General features: G+C 38.6%; 2 protein-coding genes across 2 annotated transcripts in view; both read left to right on the top strand.

Annotated features, from left to right (window-relative positions):
* LOC111862675 (neurotactin) overlaps positions 1-11,118 on the top strand; it is an 82,017-nt gene extending 70,899 nt beyond the window's left edge. Inside the window, exons 8-11 of the mRNA XM_023848230.2 lie at positions 3,100-3,666; positions 5,456-5,787; positions 6,462-6,819; positions 8,893-11,118. Coding sequence (XP_023703998.1) covers positions 3,100-3,666; positions 5,456-5,787; positions 6,462-6,819; positions 8,893-9,079 — 1,444 coding nt within the window. The 3' untranslated portion in view covers positions 9,080-11,118. The remainder of the gene's footprint in view (positions 1-3,099; positions 3,667-5,455; positions 5,788-6,461; positions 6,820-8,892) is intronic.
* An 11,531-nt stretch (positions 11,119-22,649) lies between these two features.
* LOC111862713 overlaps positions 22,650-24,120 on the top strand; it is an 11,907-nt gene continuing 10,436 nt past the window's right edge. Inside the window, exon 1 of the mRNA XM_023848335.2 lies at positions 22,650-22,773. Within this exon, the coding sequence (XP_023704103.1) occupies positions 22,650-22,773 (124 nt within the window). The remainder of the gene's footprint in view (positions 22,774-24,120) is intronic.

Genomic DNA, 24,120 nt, shown 5'->3' with positions numbered 1-24,120 from the left:
TCTAAAAGTTTTTGAAGGTCGTATATTAACACCATGATAGGCCACACCATAGCTCCAGTGATTAGTCACTGGCTTCCCACTGCGGTGGCCTGGGTTCGATCCCAGGTCTGGTCAAGTGGAATCTGTGGTGGACAAAGTGGCGCTGGGACAGGTTTTCTCTGAGTACTTTGGTTTCCCCTGCCAATCTTCATTCTACCAAATTCTCCATCATAATTACCCAACGCAGGCTACAATAGGCCAATCAGTGGCCGCTGTGCTGAGTGGACCCAGTTGGACTCCACCCCCCACTAAGCGAATTAAAAAAAAAATAATATGATTGATTTTCTGAATATTATTTGGATAATGTTCAGAAAATTAGCCCGTTGTGTCATGAAAGTCACTTAAGTAGTTTCGGAGGTAAAACATACAGACACATTGACATATATTCCACACTGAGCATTCATTTCATGCACTTCATTCAAGGGAAACAAATGATTGTTATGATAAATCTTTTAATAAGAACGGAATTATAGCACTACTGGCATTCCCATGAAGATAAATCTGAACTGCAACATCAGAAATTATTTTTTATCATACTTGCCTTATTTTCAGAAATTAAATTACTATAGACTTACAATATCACCTTGCTGTTTGTGTGTCTGTCCCCCTAACATTTCAACACCTAAACCAATCAATATGAAACTCAGTATGTAAGAGTATATCACGTCATCTAAGAAAATCTCAATGGCATACTTCATAAGAACCTCCCATCAGTAATATTTCTCAGCCTCTCAAATTTTTGGGCTAATAACCTAAATATTACTTGAATGCCTGAACCAATAGCCATGAAACTTTGTATGTTTATCCTGCCACCTGAGGCCATCTTAATGGCAATCTCTGTAAGTTTATCCCTAAGTAATGCCAGTATTGCAGTTTCTCAAATTTTTTAGGTAATTACTTTAATATTTTCATGTGTATGTGGGTACATGTGACTAAGTTAACGGGTTTTAGTTTGGATGATTAGATTTATTGGCACTTTGGTTGCAATCTCACTTAATTACAATTAATACAGCACCATCACTGATTACAGAATTTATAGTTCACCGTTGCACACACACACTAGGATTCTCAGTTTCCATTAGTCGTCTCCTGGCAACGGATCTCAACACAGAAAGTAGCACTTCAAATCACTGTGAAGTCTTCTTGCCATTTCTTGTTCAATCACCATGGAACCTCGGAATTCAACTAAAAACTCCTGGACTCCTGAGTACACTGCACTGCGCTCTGCATTAATCTGCAATGATAGCACTGATATCCCACGATAATTACTGCAGTCAGTTTTATCACCCCCCTTGTGAATTAATACAGTAATAGACTCCTTCCACTGAGCAGCAAGTCTTCCTTATTCCAAATAGAATTAATTAGCTTATGGATATTAGAACGTAATATTTCACCTTCTGCATGAATTAATTCTGCTGGAATTTAATCACTACCTGGCAATTTATGGCTTTTCAACTTTGCAATAGCAATTTTAACCTCAAAGGGACAGGGATCAGGTACTAATGGCTCAGCTGTATTGTAACACATTTGATAAATGCATTGCCAGCAACACCTCTGTAAACATGTTTCAACATGCAACAATAGAAGAAGCTGTGTTTCCTCTAGATGGAACTGACACGCCAGTAGACTGGTTGGATAGCGATCACATGATAGTTTTTGTTGTAAGTCCATGTCCATTCTGCGGCTATATAAGTAAGAGTGACAGAATTCATTCAAGGCAGTAATGACTAATAGCAGTGGCAGAAACATGCGAACAAGCAAGCAGTAAGCTCGGGGAGTACAGAAGAGTACAAGAAGTCAGCCTGTGAAGATTTAACAGATGACTTGAAGATTTTATGTGTGCTATAGTACAGTGGTATTGGGAGTGTGTGATTCAGCGAGACTTTTATAGCTCCTGTGTTATGAATCCGTGAAGACTAGCGGAGACAGTCTTTCTTTAATCACGTTACTATCTCCAGTGGGTCTTTTTTTGTAACCATGATTTCTGTGATTATAGACAAAGCAGTGGCATGGATTTGGCAGAGAACAATGCTTGATGCAATTGTAATTTACGGTTCCAACTCTCAGATTTTTTCTGCATATTTCACCATCTTCTAGAAATTTAGTCATTTAGGCTTTGTACATAGTCATAAAAGGTTGTTCTGCATCACATTTCTTGCTAACAGCTACACTGGTGTTGCATATTAATCACACATTTGTTATTAATTTCGATGAAGAAATGATACTCTCCCATTTCCATTATAATTGTTTTAAAATGTTCTCCGTTTATTTTTATTACCACTGAGCTGAGAAGCCATTTATTATCCTCCCACAAAAGCTCTCAATAGTTTCATATTAGATCTTGTATCGAGTTTCAAAATCAAAAACTGCCACACATTCGCCTAGAAAGCACAGGATCAGTTGGATCTACACTGCAAAACATACAGTTGAAGAGGTGGACCCCCAATTTGAAAATTCTAAAACACTAAAAGCTTCGGCTTGTGTTGACCTTGTGTTATGTTTCACGTTGCATATGTTTTAACTTGATTATGATCTTCTGCACAATGAGACCGACAATGGAAATGTTAAAAAGAAGCTGTTACTGGTGCCCGCACTTCAACAAGTCTCTAACCAGAAAACAATACACATCTAAAATCGTCGACAAAGGTATTTTAATTCCATCAAAACACTATGGCTAACAATAAAGATTTATGATGGTGTCACTTGGGAATATGGTAGAGGTGGTAAATTCCTCTTTGAAGGTTGCCAGAAAATGGGCAGAATTGCTTCAGTGTTCAGTCACCCCATTGCCCAGGAAAGGGTTGAGGGGTGTTTTCTTATGTCATGTGTCTGCGGGCAACATAACACTGTGTTGTTCATGAGCTATGGGTTGGGCAGGTCTGCTTGTCACCTGCTTTTATGCTGGTTTCTTGCTCACCTTAATCTTAGACCCTGAATTTGGAGGTGATATGTTCCTCCAAATTGTTGGTTGACTTTCAAGGTACTACATGGCATTATATCCCACAAGACAATAGTTTTTATGAGGTGATGTTCGACAGAGCCCAGTGTTTTCTCTTGCAGCTTGGTGGAGGATGGTGCATTTGCCTTTAGAGGAATCCCCTACGCAGTTTCCCCAACCAAGGAGAGACGATGGAAGTCTGCCGAACCTCTAGATGACCTGGAGAGATGCTGGATTGCCACCCTTCCTGTTCAAAATGCTACCCCAGTCTGCTGGCAGATCTACCCCATGGGCAAAATGGACGGTGATGAGGACTGCCTCACCCTTGACATCTTCACGCCTCAAGTTCCCTATCTCAATCCTATACCTGTTGTAGTTCTTATCGGTGCAGAGTCCCTGAGTGGAGGGTCGCCTGGAGCTCTTCGTGTGAATGCCAGTCTGGCGAAAGCACACAATGTGGTATTCGTGCGTCCCAACTTTAGATTAGGGGTCCTGGGGTTCCTTGCTGCAGAAGATATGAAGAAAGATACTTATCCACTGACATCAGGGAACTATGGACTCTCAGACATTGTCATGGCACTGGAGTGGATCCAGCTGAATATTGAACACTTCGGTGGTGATTCAAAATTAGTGACGCTCCTCGGACACAGAGCAGGTGGAACTCTGGTCACTGCACTCACCGCCTCAAGGTAAGAGTACCAAATATTTCTTCATGATAAACAATGTATACAGTCACCCTGCAGAGTACTCATGGTCTCATATCTCCAATTCACCATGAATTAAATTTAAGACACTACAGTTACTTGTGCCTGTGTTGCCACTCTATGAAATTGATAATGTTCAGCTCAACTGACAGATAGTTTAATAGCACTGTACATAAAGAGACTACTGAAATTACCTACATACCATAATGCCAGTTACTTCTACAGCACCATCATGCACACCACCCATTCCCACGTACATAGCATGTCCCTTGTTTGAACACTCCCACGTTCCCATGACTCACTTCACTACATATGTAGTCTCTGTTGTGAAAGGCAAATTTTTTTCTGTTGACATGAACTTGCTGGAACTCAAGTCTAGAAAGTTATAATTTCCTCGTGTATTTGTCTTCAGATATTTATTTAATCAGATCTTACAACCACATACACTCAGTCCCTTCTCAGATCATTTACTCCATGCCTCATTGCAGTACTATTTTTAATAACACTTTCTGTCTCTATTCATGTCTCAAAAGGAGGTAATACATGTATTTACATCCAAGACAAAACACTTGATTAACTAATAGCTGCATAAGGTTTGTACAGGGTAAGTCATAAGTCCGTCCGGAACTACCGAACTTGGCAGCGCAACAGCCAAGACAGACACAGCAGAAAGAAGCATATCAGTAGATAGAGAATCTTTCCAAGTTTGTTTGGGCAGTAATGCCGTGGCATAGTTGCAGGTTGCACCATTATGGGGCAGCCGTGATGGAACTTGGCGAGGACAGGGGATAAGAAAGCATTCTATGTCTTGGAATTTGCCAAAACCGAATCAGGTGTGATGGTGCCATGGAGGTTTTGGACCAAGTATCACACAGAACTACCTACGATCAAAACAGTTCATGAGTGATACAAGAAATTCCAGCAAAGTGGCTGACTGTGCACTATGAAATGAACAGGCCAGCCAGGGCCATCGCCCAAGACTGTCAAGCTAGTGCATCCAGTATCCTTCTGCATGAAGACATTTGAGCAGAATATGCCAGAGACTTGACAGGCATCTGCAATTCTCGGCTTGTGCAATGTGTTGACATCTGAGGGCTCCTGACAAAAATTTCTCTCACACGCATAGGTGGTTCTGTGTGGTACTCGGTCTGAAACCTCCATTGCACCATCCCAGTTGACTCAGTTTTGAAAAATTCCAAGACACAGAACACTTTCTTATCCCCTGTCCTCACGAAGTTTCTTCCTGACTGCCCCCTAGCAGTGAAATCTGCAAGTATGCCATGAGGCCTGTTATCAAAACAAACTTTTAGAGACTCTACCTACTGATATGCTCCTTTCTGCTGGGTGTGTCTTGGTTGTAGCACTGCCAAGTTTGGAAATCCTGGATGGACTTATGAATTAACCTGTGTTATATCCCCAGTCCAGTGGCTTTCTTACTGCAATCATAGCCATTACAGTATACTCCTAATTTCATTGTGGCCCTAAATTTTGAGTCGTATTTCCAACGTTTCTGAGCATTAGTATATTCTAAAGTGTATGTTTGTGTGTGTCTATTATAATATCCATTTCCTCTGTGGTATAGCTTTATTATCTGCATGGATACTGAATTATTTCTATCATTCCTTCACCTCCATTCCTTCTATTGGCTGAGTTCATGCTACAGTGTATAAACGCAGACATACATCTGTAAGTCCTGAGCAAGACTGCAAATTCAGTTTCAGTGTTAGAGGACATTGTGATTGACATGTATCCTGATTAACATATCAATTCATAGAATGGCCAAGAACCTTTTTGCAAATGCCTGGGTATCGAGTGGTGCGAGCATATTTCCTGGCAAGGAGCTGATTGAATCTGAAAGAGACAACGCACAGTTTGTGGAGTCCCTGAACTGTGGGGGAGACGTGCAGTGCCTCAAAAGCAAGGACGTAGAAGAGCTTCTTGACTCTGTGCCAGAGCCCTGGAGACACCCACTGCAGGATTTGCCACAAACAGATGATGAAGGATCATCTGCTAAGCACCAGTGGCTCGTTCTGGATGGACAGTTCCTTCAGGAACATGTATCTGATGCGTGGAAGTCAAATGGACTTCATGCCAAACTCGTTATGGGTAAGAAAGTTTAATTAATCCTTCCAGCCGCACTAGGCCCTGGGGTTTACTCAGCCTCTAACAGAAATGAGTACCAAGAATTAATTAAATAATTTTCCTGGGGAGTAAAGTGCGGCCGGTGCGTAAGGCTGACAACCTTACCACCATCTTTGAGCCGATTGTCTAGATAATGTAGGTCCCTCAACGTCTCACAACCCTATGAGCCTTCACGGCCTGGTACAGGGATAGCTTTACTTTTACTTTTACTTTTATAGGGACCAAGTTAAAGAAATTTTATACAGTGTATTTACATCACAAATGATAGGTATAAGAGATGCAGAGTTATTTTACAGTGCATTATGGGGGGGGGGTCTTATAAGCAGCAAATACATTTTTCAGGGTACAGAGGACGTAAAATAAGTTTATGGCCTGCAGTACTAATTTTATATAAACATTCTACATACCTAAATACAAAGGTCAAATTCATTTTCAGTCATAGTGATCCATACAAAGCCTAATCTAAGTGAGGCCATAAACAGACTATTATAAAAAGGCTGCACATGCATTTGGAAGACTGCTAGTTATTTTGTATACTGCATTATGGAGTACGTGCTTCATAATCTTGTGTTATGTGTATATAAAACTTCCTGCTCCTGTATGCTATACTGTAATAGAGGTTCCTTGCATGCACACAGGCTCCACAGTGCATGCAGATATTCCTCCAAGGCTGCATGCACAGAACAATAACTGGACAGAAGAGGCTGTGAAGTACCATGTGATGTCCAGTGTTGTGGGCCGTAAGAATCTAACAGATGATGCGCTGAGGAGGTATGGAGCTGATTGGCCAGGGCTGGTGGCCATGATCTCAGACATCCGAACAGTTTGTCCCCTGCTGTACCTGTCACATAGTCAGCAGGGCAAGGCCATTCCCTTCTACATCGTCAACCACACGAGGGACAACCCCAGCTTTGGCCCTGAGAAACTGGCAGATGTGTCAGTGGATGTGGAGGCAATTCTGGGGCTTTATGCACCGCAAACCCCATCGCAGAGAAGGTATGATCTGAGAAATGAGACACAGCTGCACAATTAGCCAGTCACCTCTTTAATCATAAATTCTGTTTCATTTCCTAATTAACCTAAGACCACTTCACATTCTGAGACATTCAAAAAATAATTCACAAGTTCTACAAATAAGAATGTGTTTCTCTTCAGTAACCAGTTATCAGATAGATTGATGGTAAATAGTTAACCAGTTAATAGGCCACAAAATACCTGAGACATTCTGGCTTTCCACTGGTGAGCCTCAGGTTCAATCCCAAGTAAGTTAATGTGGTACAAATACGAGCATTATGTTTTTGGGCATTATCCATCGTCTTGTCTCTATATAAAAACGTCCTGTTTATTTTTCAAAACAATGTTTCAGAGACTGGATTCTGTCTCCGTCTTCAGGTAAAACCTACTCAGTTGGGCCCAATAGATAGAGCTAGTCCCTATCTCCAGAGATATGTTTTTAGATAGAGACAATAATGTCCAAAAACATAATATTTGTACCAATGTACCATCGTCACTAACTTTTAGATCTTAGGTTAATGTGGATTTGTGGGGGATGATTTGGCATCAGAGAAGTTCTTCTGTTACTTTGGTTTTCCATCCTAATAATAATTCTACCATTGTTTCGTACTCATCTATCCCTCCCAACATGCTCAGCAGCCCTGAGCAGTCTCATGTCATTTGCATCATCTCTGTTTTTTGACTTGGCTGGTTAAAAAGTAAGCAAATGATGTTTAAGTTAACTATATAATTAAAATTTGTGTTTGAATGAAAGCAAAATATGTGTATACAGGGGACCCAAATATATGATATTCCATTTTTGAAAAAACTGTAATCATCTAAATAATACTTAAAAATTAAGTTCATACCTCACAGAAATATCACTGCATGGCCATAACAAAGACCAATCTGTTAATGCTACTTATGGAGATAATTACTTTTATTTTTATGATCATACTAAATATATAAATACACTTTGAGGAAAAAATGCAGACTTTCTTAAAAAATGTGGTATAATAAACACTGCACTTTAAAGGATAAATGCGACCTAGGTTGTTAAATAGATGACATTGAAATATGAATAACTTTATTGATGTTTACTAGAGAAGCACTGTTATATATTTTTAGTCATTACATTGGTACATGGAGAATCCCTTGCAGATGCAAGTATGGGTGTTTCTTGGCTTCTGAAGACGAAATACTGTGAAAACTTGTTGAGGTTGATATTGTCATTATTTTCTTGTTTTGTGTCAATTCCTGCATTCACATGAAAATGGCTTTTTGTAGCTTAACTTCTTGGAGTGTGCTTCATTACAGTTCATGAAAGCAAATTTGATCCAAAATATAAATATTCATAGTTATAATACAAATAAACAAGGGTTTTCATGCTCAATTCTGCAGAACTACATTATTTAAAAAAAGTGTGGTAAATATGGGGATAGAATTGTATAGTAAGGTGCCAAACAAAATAAAAAACTCGATGGGTTTTTCAGCTTTTAAAAAGACTTAAAATCATTTTTATTGAAACTTTTTTTTATACGATAAATGAATTTGTTAGTTTTAATAAAAAAGTGGACGGTGCAAGTACTTATGTTTGGATGTCATAGCCATTCATGAGCTGTATATAGTAGTTTGTGTATTTTTTGGAATGTTGTATTTATATACTGCTTATGATTGTAACAAATGTTGGTAGCATGTCTGTAACTTTGTAGATTTATTTTGTTAACTTGTATTAGCGAATGACGTGTCCAAGTGTTACTGTGTAGCAAAACGGATGAAATAAAATACAATACAGTACAATAATATCATAATCTAACTGGAATAGTTACCATTGCAAAGAACTAAAGCATGTGTACATTTTAGTGAAAGTGGTAAATTACTGAAGAGGAAAGAGTTCATGCTAATAGAGAACTTTCACTTGAACAGTGGAAATAGTTTTAAATAATAAAGTTTCTAAAGATATATTCCAAACACAAAAACACAATCCTATTGTTCCCCTTTGGACATCAATGTAAATGGGCAACAGTATAATTTGATGCTTTTCTTGACTTGTTTGTGTTAAACTGTTTCTTGTAGGTTTGTGGAGTCCATACAAGATCTCTTCTACCATTTTGTGCGCCATGGGGAACTGAAGAATATAGAGTCACTTGGCAGCAACCAGGCTCTAATGATCGATCAGGGTGTTATTCCCTTCAACAATTTCTCTAACTGTGACCTTTGGTTTGCTAATGACATCGTACCCCGACATGGGAGAATTGACTGAAGTGTTTGTTTGATGCAGAAAATAAAGAGAAAATGCTATATATAATGGAAGATACTGATGAAAGAACACCTACCTACTAGGGGAGGACCTCCCTACAACAGTACAAAGTTGATTGGACACCTGTGCAAAATAATAACAGAAGTCCAGGCTGTCTGGCAGATTGTCAGCTTCTCAAGTTTTGTAATGATGGATTAAGTTTTTCCTAATTATGGTGTTTATACTGAGTGTTTTACCAGTAAAGGCCACTGTAGTGTGGTATCAGTGTTCCAAACTAGTATGAAAGTTTTCAATGTACAGGGGACCTCTAACTTTTCATCATAGCACAAGAAGTGCATGAGTTGTAAGAAAAATTAATTAAGTTTGTGATAGTTCAGACATTAATGGCAGCAGAAAATATTAACATGAGATATTTGAAATGGTCATATCCAAATAGTCTTTACCTGTCTGTAGACATACCCTAGCAAAATTTATACATTAAAGTCTGATGACAGTGGTGGGCGTGTTACGGTATTATGTTATATGATCTAACATTTAGAAAAGTAATATTTAATTTACAACATGTTTGTATTCACCCATCATCACGACATTACAAAGACCAGACCTCGACATGGAATGAAGATCCTAGTTAGTGTGGCGGTGCCTCATATAGAAGCATGTCTACACCATGTCCATTGGATCATTTCTGTAGTTTGCTTCACATTTTGAAATCTTAAAGAGTTCTCATATGTAATGACAATCATAGCAAGGCAGCATGAGAACAACTTACAGCCCTGCATGACATCACAATAGGATGGTGGTTTTAGGCTTTCAGTTGATTTTAATTTGTTAGTCGTTTTTTCGCAAGACGGTTGTTTCTTTAAAAATTACAGAACTTAATTTAATAATTTTGTATAAGAACATCATTGTAATGTCACGAACAAATTTTTATTTTTCTACTTAAAACAGTGACGACCAAAAATATATCACCATAATAGAAGGAATATGAAAAATATCTGTAGATATTTGATGACATATGCATTTATATCATACAGTAGTCAGACATATAGACCAACAGATGATAAACTTTATTGATACTAGTACACGATCATCTGCCATAAACAGGGCTGTAAAATAGACAGATTTTTACATGGTGAAAGATTTGAAACTTCACCTTGTGACACTTAGCGAACATACAGAGAAGTGTGTGTGAATTTATATCAGCAGAAGCACATCATGCACAGTAAAGGTGCAACTGTATTTAAAAGTAAGTAAAGGTATCCCCATAACAGGCCATGAAGGCCCATAGGGTTGTGAGGTGTTGAGGCTCCCACATTTTAACTAACTAATACCATTAACGGCAACGGGGATCCAGTGCGCTGACCACGCAACACCTTCTATCCACTAAAGTTGGCATTAACTTCGCTGACAAGCTGCGGTCGCTCAGTCGGTATAGTTCACTTGCGGACTAAAACAACAGAGTTGATTGAATATTGAATACCATGAGACAGCTGTAGTCATTCAGCTACTCAAGAAATTTCCACATCTTAATGGAACATAAGGGTATTAACAAAAGCTGTATTGGCACAGCCCACTTGCTGAAACCTTGTGTAAAGTTTTCTAATCCAACCATTTTTTGATGCAGGGAGCTGTTCACTCCCCATCAAGCCTCCTCAAAATTCCACTGAAAATATGTATACAACTCTGTACAAGGAACTGGAAAGACTAAGCCCCAACATTGATTTTTAAACATATGTTGAAATGATAAATCAGTTTTAAAAACAGGCTTGTTGCTGCAGTGATCAATATTTGTGGACAATAGCCATCATTCTGTTGAGAGAAGTTTCGGAGACTGCCTCTGTCTCTGATCAGGTAAAGTACCTTGCTTGGACCTAACTGGTAGAGCTAGTTGTTGTCAATGGAAATAGCAGTGTCAAGTGTCACAACATTCTTGCACCCAAACAATTAAAAATGTAAGTCATGATAATGTGCAACAGCCTCTCTGGTCTAGTGGTCAGAGGTCCTGGGTTCGATTCCCGGCGCTACCAGATTTTCTGAGAAGTAGTGGGTCCGGAACAGAGTCCACTCAGCCTCGTGAGGATAACTGAGGAGCTCTTTCAAGCGGCTCTGGTCTAGAAAACCGAAATTGATGGCCATGGGGATTTGTTGCACTGACCATACGACCCTCTCTGTCCACTACAGTTGGTACTAACTTCACCGGACAGGCGGCAGTTGCTGGGTCAGTATATTTTTCTTGCAGACTCAAGCCACGAAGTTTTTTTTTTTAGTTAGTCATGATAATGTGTGTGATCACATATTACCCTGTGTAAAAAGCCAACACATTTTATTAACTCTACACATAAGGTGTCATAAAGAAATAAATCCATATATATAAATCAAACATCATGGATTGAACACTTAAGCCTCTTTCCTTTGTTTAGGATCCTGCATTTCATTCTTTGCATGGCTACCTGATACATTTTCAGCACTTTCCTCAACTCCTCCAGGCAAATGCTGGGATAGGCCATGAAAAGCTTCTTCTGCACCCAACCCAATGCATTGTTCATTGTTGATTCCATGTAATCTACATAACTGTGGAAGCATTGTTACATAAGCCTTAAAATAAAAAATATAAGTGTAGGTTTTATCACCTAGCATGTGTTCTAAATTTACTGTGAGCCTTCAGGATTCACTCTTGCACAAGGAAGATTTTCAGGTTGCTCCCAGTTGTTTTAAGGTATAAAGGGTGGCCCGCACTTAAGGCTGACAACCACACCGCCAGTCTTTTTTAAGCCGACTGTCTAGAACAGTGTTTCTCAGCCCCTGGGCTGCATACCAATACCAGGCCCTGGCATCAATTATACAAGGCCCTCCTATTAATGAAAAAAGAATTTACCAGGCCACAGTCTGACAATGGCTGAGAACCACTTGTCTAGATGTGGGAGCCTCAACCTCTCACAACCCTATGGACCTCCACACCCTGTTACAGGAAGAGCTTTACCTTTTTTAATTAACATTTTGTGACATCTGTATGTACGGGTGGGTTTTGTCACATTGTTTTAATCTTAGTACCATTTCTGTAGAAAAAATCTATTATACAAGACAGGACTGATCTCAGGTTTAAGCTCAGCCATTGATTAGTTCTTAGTAATTTTTACCTTCCGTACATGTTGACCAATTCAGACACATGATTCAAACTACGTCTTCACCGAAATTTGTACTCCAAAATGTAATAATTGCTAGACTGTGATTAGACTTTGGCACAATCAAAATATTTACATTGTGACTGAATCAACATTACTGGTGCATTACATGGCCTCAAAAAGTGATTTAATGTAAATGAAGACAGTATCTTCCGTTCTGCTTGAGAGAATGTGAGAAATTGTAAATGTTCTATTGGATGTAATATTTCTATGTGTCTTGAGTGCTTCATCTTTGGATCTATGTGCATCTACTATGTGATTTTTATGTGTGTTCCATGAGACCTGTGGTTCTTGAAACTATTTTTGAAACAAACTTTCTTTAGAATTAATACAAATATGTTTTGTGAACAGTGATGAATTTGCTGCAGTTTATCTTCACAGCAAAATATAAGATAAAGATGCACCTTTTTGTGAAGACAAATTTGTCAGTACTCTCATGCTCACAAAGTCCAAAACTAAAATCCACTGAGAGATGTGCAACTTATGACTTCTGATGAGTTTGCTGGTTGCATAAATTGTCTGCTGATATGCATTGGGTGTGTACAAGCTGAAAAACTCCTTTGATAAAACTAATAATTAACGTACTCTTATGTAATTATTGTATCTAGTTACGTTAGAATTGTTATAAAGCTTCTAAACAGGAGCACATGTAATAATCAACAGGAAGCTCATTCATTATTTATTGTAATGCTATGCTCAGTGTGCCATCTGTTGTCTCTTTATAAATATGAAGGAATTGAAGCTTGTACATGATAATGTGCAGGAGTGGATTCAGGCATAGGCAAAGTAGGTTATGGCCTAGGGCCTCCCAAGGGGCAGCCATGCAACTTGTGTATGATGAGAGGGTGGAGGGCCTGTAAGGAATTTAGGTGCAACAAAAACAGTGTTTTCAGCAACTTGTTTCATCTAACACACACGAATACCTCACCACATTTTTCAGTGTCCTAGGACCCCCACACTGAACACTGGTCTAAGGCCCCATAAACTCTCAACTGCCTCTGGTGATGCATCACTGAAATTCAACTGGAATCTATTTACTTGCCATCCTAGTGGCCTCCATAGTCTAGAGGTAACGTTCCCACCTCATGACTCGTGGTACGCGGGTTCAAACCCGGCGGAGGTCATGGAATTTTTAAGGGCGGAAAAATTCAGGGAACAAGTCCTCTGGGAGGGACTTTAAGCCATGGGTCCCGTGTCATAGCTTTACGGCACGTAAAAGAACCTCATATCTCCAAAGGAGGTCATTGAGCCAAATTCAAGGACATTTCCCGCCCAATAGTAGTCTCTAACGCCTCTGATAGAGGGGGGAAGCATTGTAGATACTGCTAAGCCAGCAGAGGCCAAACTCGCTGGCTCGGTTGGGACTGATGGTACGCACCAATATCGGTAGGGTATAGAGACTGGTAGAATATCATAGAGGGAAGCACAATGGACCAATACTGGTCTAAGTGCGTGGGGAAACCCACGCTCTCCAATAACTAACTAACTAACTAACTACTTGCCATCCTTTAAACCAGCAATTTTACTAAAGTGCAAGAAGTGTCCATTTTCTCCACAGCAGATAATTGTGATTGATTGGAGGTTTATGTGCTTTATATTACAAACTCTCAAGCAACATGTGGCATGCATTTGTATTATATATTTCCAGCACCTTCATGAAATTCTTTGTTCACTAAACAGTTCTCAGAATGAAATGAAAAATCTCTGGCTCTACCATGGATGACAAATCAGGTTTGAGGCTTCTGAAGTTCTATAGCCTTAAATAGCAATGATGTTATGTACAGGGTGAACTAGGACCTCTGCGAAAAATTCTGAGGAGCGATAGATCTCGCAGAGAGAATCAATTTTGTGAAGCAACCCATGTTCTCTGACACATCGTTTATGAGCTAAGCGACATTGAAGAGAAGACGGGTCTTAGGAGACATTCACAAACATGACACGAATTATTCATTTATTTCTTCAAGTATCTTTGCGGACAGTTTAGAGAAGGTGTTCAATGCGTGTTCCCTGAACCTGATTATATTCACTGCACCATCATAGCAGTGACTGTTGGACTTTTTCATACATTTGATGTTTGTGTTGGTCAAAAGCAGTATGTATTCACAGAAACAGTTCCTCCCTAGTGTCAACTGGAGTGGCATACACTACACTCTTCACACACCCCTAAGGAAAAAATCTAGTGGCATTAAATTGAGTGATCGCACTGGCCATGCAAATGAAAAAAATACATTATCAATGGATGATTGCAAGCAATTGCTAGCGTAATTGACTACCTACACAGACATAGTATGTGGGGGGAAGGAGTCATCACTTGGTTCAACATTGTAATCATAAACAGATTCGAAGTGTAGTGGCTGTGTACACGTACCTGCACAGTATTCTTGAAAAAGGTGCGCATAACTCCTAAACGACGCTTTGGAAGATACGGGTTACTTAAAAATAAAATGACCCTCCCTGCGAGATCTAACCTCAGAATTTGTCACAGAAGTCCTGGTTCGCACTGTATTCTACAGACACAGAACCTTGGTTATGGCCTGAGAACTGTTTTGTGAATGAAACTTTGTGGTTAATTAACATTCAGAATTTCAAATGATGAAATTGGAAATGTATTCTCAGTGGAATTTAGTTATATTTTGTAAACTGTGATATTGTGAAGGAACATTAGCTCCCTATATTTGGTAACAAGAAATGTTATGAATGCAATTGTTAATCAGATATAATTGTGTGCACAGATGGCATTTGTTAATAATTTATTCCTGTGTTCATTCAGAAAACATCTTTATGAGTGTTAACTTAACTAGTTTGAGAGCTCACGCAACACTGTTCACAAATTGATAGCTTCCGAAATTAAAAATAGAAGAGCATTAACAATCTGGACCAAGACATGGTGTTCTGTCAACTCTGTACAGCTGTTGGTACAATGGCTTATTTATGTTATTAATATAGCATTGTAACTGTAATGTAAATTGTCTTGAGTTAGGCCACCATGTTAAGGAAGTTAACATGTGCTTCGATTGTTGACGCACAAATGACATGGTAGGAATATTATATTTTTCAAGATTTGTACTAAAAGGGGCTTGTTAGTGGCTAATTGTGTACATTGAGCGATGTAATGACAAGAGAAGAGCTAAGGTTATGTGGTGAACAGTGAATGATTAAGCGAGGGTGGGAGGATGAACTGAATTGCCTTTCTCTTCCAAAGTCTGATCTGGAATTTCCATTGTGGTTTCCGGTAATTTAAGAGGAAGTATATGTGTAAATATCACATACCTGTAGACAACACATTCTAGCACAGAGTCAGTCAAAAAATCAAAGGGAGGTGAAAGAGGCAGCTCCCTTCTTTTAACTACTCAAGCATCAGTTTCATTTAGCACCTTCTACTGAATTTCTGTCAACAATAGGTATAAATTAATTCTCTGTGCAGATACTGTTTCGTTATTGTTAGTTTGAAGGGCATGGTATTGATCAATGGGTAAGCCAGGCCATCACTAAATTAATAGTACAGTCTTATTTATGGCACATTTGGTTCTAGTGTTATTTACTCACTTTATTGTTCATAGGGTGCCATGATGATGATGACAATAACAATGATGATATTCACTTTGTAATTCATATGAATGATACAGTGAACCACTTTCACTCTTTTCCTTCTATTTTAATACTCAGAGCGTTCAGAAATTCCATTCATCTTCTCTCATCCCAGTATAATTTGTTAATTAAGGTTCCTCTGCTGTTGCAGTCAAAATGGGGCCCCAGAAGACAATCTTTGCTCATAGAGGTTTTTTTATTTACTGCAGAAAATGCATTCAGGAGATGGGTAGATTTTCAGGGTGTATAGATGGACCCAGGCAGTTACTTCCATTATTCAGGCAAAACCTGGCCATTTTGAACTTTCAGCATTAATGGCCATAGTTCACACCTCAGTTAAAATTTAGAAATACGTGGGAAGTACAGCCACCTTATTCTAACTGAAGGTTTCTCCTAGAAGGTCAAATATAAATAAAGAGCAGAAGAGTTTGAAGGCACTCAGTTCTGCAAAAAATCAGTTGTTTCATCTCTGACTCTTCTGCTTATCATTCACATCACCTCAAAACAGAGTTAATACTTCTTAAAACCAATATCTCTGAAATGATAAACTAATTCATATCAGACATGAATGTTGATAGGCATTGTATTATCCAATAAAAGAATAGTTGAACCACCAAACTTTTGGTCTGTGAATGGGTGTGAAATGGATGCCTAAGTGTTACATTTTACTTAGCACAACAAGGATAGAAACTGCATTAAAAATATATCAATTTGATACCTGTACTGTGATTTTGAGAACAGGACAGAATAGTATACTGTATGTCCTAACCCATTAGCATCCACAATGATGCCCATATCTCTCTTGCTATGGACCTTGGTCACAGCAAGCATATTTTTTAGACATTTCCAAAGATTTTTTGAGCTGGTTACTGCTGGCATGTGTGCAAGATATTGTGATTTTAATTGTTTCTTGCATCCTGTTGTGTATTTAATCAATATTAGAGTCAATTCTACCGACCACACAACATATTTTTATTATTATTACACTACATGTTTCGACCTCAAGAGGTCATCCTCAGGTGTACGAACACAGCTGTATAATTACACGCAATCACATTCGTCTTCTCACTTATTCGATCCTGTATCTTATTCAGGCTCACGCTCAATAATATATCAAGCTCTCTCATAAAACACAAGTTAAAATTTAAATTTAAAATTGTTTAAAAAATGTAAAGTTTGTGAATCAAATTTTCAATTCAGGTCACTTGTTATGCTTTCACTTTCACTTGTACTCAGTCACTTCCTACTTACGTTCATCACTGCGTCAAGTTCACTTTAGCTAGTTTAATTATATTATTGATTAAACGTTCATGAATTAAAGTTCAATTCTATTATAGATTGCACTTTTTCACTTTTGGAGGTCTCGCTGTTCTACTGCATCGTCTGAAGTTGGGGATCTGTTACAGTCCATGTCATGATGGCTAATACAATTCATATTAATCAATAATATAATTAAACTAGTTAAAGTGAACTTGATGCAGTGATGAACGTAAGTAGGAAGTGACTGAATACAAGTGAAAGTGAAAGCATAACTAGTGACCTGAATTGAAAATTTGATTCACAAACTTTAAATTTTTTAAACAATGTTAAATTAAAATTTTAACTTTTGACTTTTAGAACAATTTTAACTTGTGTTTTATGAGAGAGCTTGATATATTATTGAGCGTGAGCCTGAATAAGATACAGGATCGAATAAGTGAGAAGACAAATGTGATTGTGTGTAATTATACAGTTGTGTTCGAACTTATATTACTGAATGACGTGTCCAAATGTTACTATGTAGCAAAACGGATGAAAATAAAATACAATACAATACACCTGAGGATGACCTCTTGAGGTCGAAACATGTAGTGTAATAATAATAAAAATATGTTGTGTGGTCGGTAAAATTGACTCTAATAAAGATATTGTGATACCACAGGATTTAGAAAAAGAATATATAGGCTGCAGGTGACTTCTAGAAACCAGTGAAAAACCCCTCTAGTAACAGAATGAGAACTTTCTACAAAAGATCATTTCTCTTTGGTTGATGTCCTAGTGCAGATTACCTGAAGCAGGAAGGGATATGGATGGGCCGATCTGTTTACCATGTAATTTATATCACTTAATTGTTTAATCTCTTTTGATAAACGTATTGTAAAATTGCTTCAAGATAATTTTGTATGTTCATACTGTAATGTGTAGTTTACACTTATAAGCATTCTTAATATGTAGCTAAAATTGATTGGATTTATTAAAGTTTTGAGGTAGGCTTTTGTATGAATGGCACATATTGAGGTTGTACAGCTTAAGGATGTATTTATATAAATAGGTAAAGAAGCAAATAAACTGCTGTAAGGTTATCTAAGATTATTTAGTGCTCTGGCCCTGGTCATTGCAATTGTCATCAGCTATTTATCTAGAGGCACCAGATTAATGTAACATAAAAATGGAAGTAAATTTTATTTGCTATCATATTATCTGAAATATGCAATGGGAATCTCTTCAGTTGCAGTACCATATACTTACAAGACCTTATTTTTCCTTCTTATTACATGCTGGACCATAGGTACCAGCAGAGGGAAGCAGGCATTGTCAAGTCAGGCGCCTTGCCACTCCCTAGGATATTTGGAAATAAATCTAAACTTACGGAAGGAAATATGCAAAACATTAACACCAAAAATGAAATCTTCTATCATAATACTCTGCAGAAATCTGCAAAAATAGACTTAAGGGGCTTTTCATCATAAGATTCCAAGCAAATTTTCTGGCTTGCTCCATTTGAAAAACTGGCTTCAGAGTCAATGGCAGTGAAGTGGAAAACAATTTGAATATGCCTTTAAATAAAGGTACATAGTGAATCAGCAATATTTATAACATACTAACGATGGATAAGGTTTAAAAGTTTCTGGCATTAGAATAAATTTTATTAACATTCATTAAGCACAGATTCTGTAAATGAATGAGCTTATCTTTAAAACTGTAATGCATAATAATACTATTTTGATCACTAATCAACAAATTTTAACATTGAATTTCAAAGACCAAGAACCTTGTTCTACATAATCTTAGGCAATCTTAAGGAAATAATTCTTAGCAGTTTCATTGTATAAAATGTAATACAAAAACTAAATGTATGCAAATTTATGTCAGAGAGTATGTTTTTAATTTGTATTTGGAAACATATCTCTTTCTACCAAGAAAGTCTTAGAACAACTGAATGAGCTGCTATTGCTGATAGGTCTTATCAGTACTCAGTGTATGGACATAACCTGTTCCTTTGTCTCGCTGTAACTGGTGTATAATGTAGTCACACACAACTGTACCAAACATGATCTCAGAAATATACTGTGCGTGGAATATGAAACTGAGTTTTGCTAAATGATGATGATACTTTGTTCATACATTTCTAACATTTCCTGATATGGAAGTATGAAGTTATCCTTATGCCATGTTATAGGAATGTGGATGTAAGGTCCTATGCATTCTTTCTTATCCTGGGCACCTGTTCAAAGCAAGCGGTCATAGTCATAGCTTGGATGTTTCACCCTATGGACAGAACCCCAATTATCTGTTGAAGAAGAATCTGGGCAGGCCATAGTTCCATCATGAATTTACAACACTTCTACTGAGGTATGAATTGCAGATCCAGTTCTTAGCCAGTCATGTTATGAAGCTGTAATGACATGTATATAGAATGTACAGTTTGATGATAGGCTGGTCCCACAGCAAAGTTAAAAAAGGTAAAGTAAAGGTATCCCTGTAACAGGCTGTGGAGGCCTATAGGGTTGTGAGATGTTGAGGTTCCCACATTTTCTAGACAGCTCATAGATGGCAGTTGACACGCTAATTCTTCCCACTTACTCCTGCTGCGGTGCCTGGTAATTCACTGTCTGCTCTTCTGCTGTACCTTATTTTATAGAAAAATCTTGAAATGACGACCCTCTCCTTCTTTGCATGCTTTCCATCATAGGAATATGTTTCCAGACGCAAGTCAACGCTGCTGCATGCAATTAGTGGAAATTTTGTGTCTAATTTATTGAATTTTTTTCCAAAGACTGGATTAACCAAATACCATTTCTTTCCTCTGTGCTTCATAAATGAAAGTAACAAGGATTTAAATCAGGTGATCGCAGAAACCAGAAGCCCAAAAGTACAGGCTTACAAGACCTGATAGTTAAATTTAGGATGCAGTTGTATGGACATGTCTCATATAAAGTTGGTAATGTGCATCTTGAGTAGACTAGTGGGACGAAAACGGACATGGTGGAGGGACATAACAAATGACGATTGAGCATAAATGATCATTGCAATGATCAAAGATTGGGTCTTAGGGCATAATACTGTATATGATTATTTCGAATGATGTGAGTAGGGAAATCAAGTAGTAGGTGCTGAGATATAAGGGATGAAGATGATGGATAAATGACCACTGGCATCAAAGCTCAGGTGGAGTGACAAAAAGTAGAAGAGTGGCTGTCACAGAACTTTCTTTTCAATGAATAAGTCTGTGTGGCTGTAGCACTCTCGACTGATATTCGGGAGATTCTAATCTCGGCATGGACTCCAGCTATCCTGAAGTTCCTCATGGCTTTCCTCAGTCCTGAGCAAATGCCAGGATATTATCTGCACCAGGCCACAACCACATCCATCAAAATCCTTTCGAATTCAACATGAATATGTTGTTATATCATTCAACGCTATATAATCTACTCATAAGTAACTCCCCCCCCCCACTTGTTTCTTGCACTATGTTGTTCACTTGTAATAGCCTGAGGTTCAATTCTCGGCAGATTTATTGGGATTGTCTTCCAGTTTTACCCACAGAGTGGCTGTGGGACATATCCATCCTCCTGTTCCAGGTGATGACTCTGCCTATGAGTGAGGGGTGCACTCACATCAGTGGATTAAGAGGAAACCTCTATGCCTTCATGACGTGGTTCACAACTGCTCTGTTAGCATGCCATAAGCTATAGGCATTCACCATCACTGCTTGCCCAATGATAGATATCAATTCTGACAGACATCGGGTTGGTCTTACATTCCTAGCACTAGTTTATCACCAGAGGCAAACAAACTTAACCCACTGAACAGAGCAAAGTCCAGAGGTTTTGAAAAGGAAGGTTTATTGCGGCATCCACAGGAGACCTCCACTGGCCCATAACCTGAACTAGATGAGTCCAGTTTACAACTAACACAGTTAATTCATCAATTTACTTACTTACTTACTCATGGAGCCGAGCCCTTCTGGAGGAGCTGCCAATTCTGCAACTACTCAAGAATTTCCCAGCATTTTATGGAACCCAAAGGTTCATTACCATGTTCACAAGAGCCCTCCTCTGGACCCTATCCTGAGCCAGATCAATCCAATCCATACCATCCCATCCTATCTCTCTAAGATCCATTTTAATATTGTCCACCCACCTATGTCTTGGTCTCCCCAGTGGTCTCCTCCTTTCCGGCTTTCCCACCAACATCCTATATGAATTTCTCCTGTCCCCCATTCATGCTACATGCCCTGCCCACCTCATCCTCCTTAACTTGATCTTTCTAATTATACTTGGAGAAGAGTACACGTTATGAAGCTCTTCATCAATATTCATTTTAATATTATTTTCCCATCTACGCTTAGGTCTACCAAGTTGATCTTCTCTTCATGTTTTCTTACAAATTTTGTGTATGTATTTTAATTTCGCCCACGTGTAATGCGTGTCCCCTCATTTCCTCGATTTAGTCATCCTAATGATATCTGGCTGGGATTGTAAATTATAAAGTTTCCCATTGTGGAATTTCTTCTAGATTGCTCTTAATTTCTCCGTTTTGAGTACAAGTTTTTTCGTGAGCTCTGTCGCAGTCATCTTCCGGACCGCTTTAAATAATTTATTTATTATTTTATTGAAGTAGTTACTGGAATTTATTTATAATTATTTTAATTTCGCCGCCCTATATATTAAATATAATACATATTCGATCATTAATTAAGCCATGATTTTGAGTTTTATAACGTCGTATTGCTTTGTCTTGCGCTGGCAATGAGATGTTTCGATGGAAATTTCGAGATTCCAAGGCGTCAGCTTGTCGCATTCTTTGACAGCTCTGCATAGCCATAAGTTCGAAGGCGACGTACCTCAAGCTGCATGTTTTGCACGTGCTGAAAAGGACTTTGTAAGTGCCAGCCAACCAAATGTGTATTACTGACATTCTGAACTCAGATCGCCTACCACTCGTTTACCACTTACTGAACCATGTTAGAACTAAGACTCCTTCGGACCCGGCTGACAAATTCACAAATTGGGAGCCTGGACTCTTCAACTGACTTGACCCAGAATCCGAATTAATTCGGGGTAAGAAGCCGACAAATTAGCCCGCGACTTTACTGCCTTTAAGCTTCGGCGTACAGGCTACGGACAAGCAAAATTTCACTATTGGACATCTAAATGAAAGTTAAAAATATGAAAGGAAGTAAGCCATCATGTTCAAACACATATTAGCCATAGGTCTGTGGATTTGCAAAACCTTCTAGGAATTTTTTATTACGGCATAAACGTTCCAAAAAGAAATTTATAGCTAAGGGCTGGTGTTTAATTCATTCCAAGGCGAGCTTAATTCCAAAAGAAAATAGGCAGCACTCACATCTGTATTCTTCCGTCTCAATTCGTAATTATTATAGAAGAAAATTCTTGAATATTTTAGGAAACAGTAGGAGACTGTAGTCTTACTCATGTTAACAGACAAATATGCTTAGAGCAGAAGGTCTGACTGACAACCCTATCGTAACATGATAAAGTTTAATATATCTCGTTCCTTGACATGATCTGAAGAATATGCAAAGTGATCGCGAGAAGAAGATTCCAGTTTTTAAGTTCACGTCTGCTAGGAAGCCCACGCTACTGGAATCACTTTCAGAAATCCTTAGGGATCAGCAAGAGCTGAACAAGGAGAGTGGAGGTAAGTTGTTACCGGTCTCTGTAAAGACTATTATTTTTTTATTGCTAGTGAGGTGGGACTAAGGACCTTGTACTACGGCCACTTCTGGCCTATTGTACCAGCCCCAGATGATAGGTGAGGGTGATTGTGGAGCAATTTGTGGAATGAAGATTGGCAGGGGAAACCGAAGTACTCGGAGAAAACCTGCCCCAGAGCCACTTTGTCCACTACAAATCCCACTTGACCCGACCCGGGATCGAACCCGGACCGCCGCGGTGGGAAGCCAGCGACTAACCGCTTGAGCTATGGCGCGGCCATCTGTAAAGACCAAGTCCACCGCTGTCGCCAGCGTCATCCGCTCTGTGACAAAAGTTCACGAAGATGCCAAGGCTAACAAGTATGTATGAGTAATTCTTGCTTTCACGTGTTTTTAACAACCATAATAAGCACTTTACACTCACCATTTCGAGCCTTCTGTGTAGTAACAAATTCACATGCAAAATATGAAGCCTCACATGATTATTTCTTCAGGTTCCAATGAGAAAGATTCATAGTCCGAGATTCACTGATTTTTTCTTCATTATTAACCTAAGTAACTTCATACAACTGGGCCCATCTTGAGAAACCGATAGTTGTGCAGCTACTCAAAAACATTTTATGGAACCCGAAAGTTCATTACCGTGTTCATAAGAGCCCTCCACTGGTCCTTATCCTGAGCCAGAGCAATCCAGTCCACACCACCGCATCCTGTCTGAGAGCTATTTTACTATTAACCACCCACCCATGTCTAGGTCTTCTTAGTAACCTCTTTCCTTACTAGCTTTCCCACCAAAATTCTATATATGTCCCTCTTCGCATTTTGCGTGTTGCATGATTTGCCCATCTCAACATTCTCGACTTGCTCATTCTAACTATAGCTGGCGAAGAGTACAAGTTATGAAGCTCCTCATTATGCAGTTTTTTCCAGCATTCCACCACTTCATTCCTCCTCGGTCCAAATATCCTCCTCAGCACCCTGTTCCCAAACACCCTCAGTCTCTGTTCTTCCCTTAAAATCACAGACCAAGTTTCATACCCATATAGAACCACAGGCAGAATTATAGTATTGTGTATTACAATTTTTATATTTTCAGAGAGTAGACGAGAAGACTTAAGTTTCTGTATTGAATAGTAGCAACCGTTATCTGAATTCAATCCCCTCTTAATTTCCTCCTGAATCAAATTTTGATATCTTACAGTCGTTCCCAAATATTTGAACTGTGCCACATTTTGAAAACACCTGTTAGCTAGCTTTACGTCAAGATTTTGTTCTGCATTCTGGTGACAAGACAGCAAGATTCATAATTATTATTATTATTATTATTATTA

The sequence above is a fragment of the Cryptotermes secundus genome, unplaced genomic scaffold, assembly GCF_002891405.2.
Source record: "Cryptotermes secundus unplaced genomic scaffold, Csec_1.0 scaffold5, whole genome shotgun sequence".
Classification (NCBI taxonomy): Eukaryota; Metazoa; Arthropoda; class Insecta; order Blattodea; family Kalotermitidae; genus Cryptotermes; species Cryptotermes secundus.
Note: the sequence above shows the minus strand (reverse complement) of the source record. Positions and strands in the feature narration are given on the sequence as shown.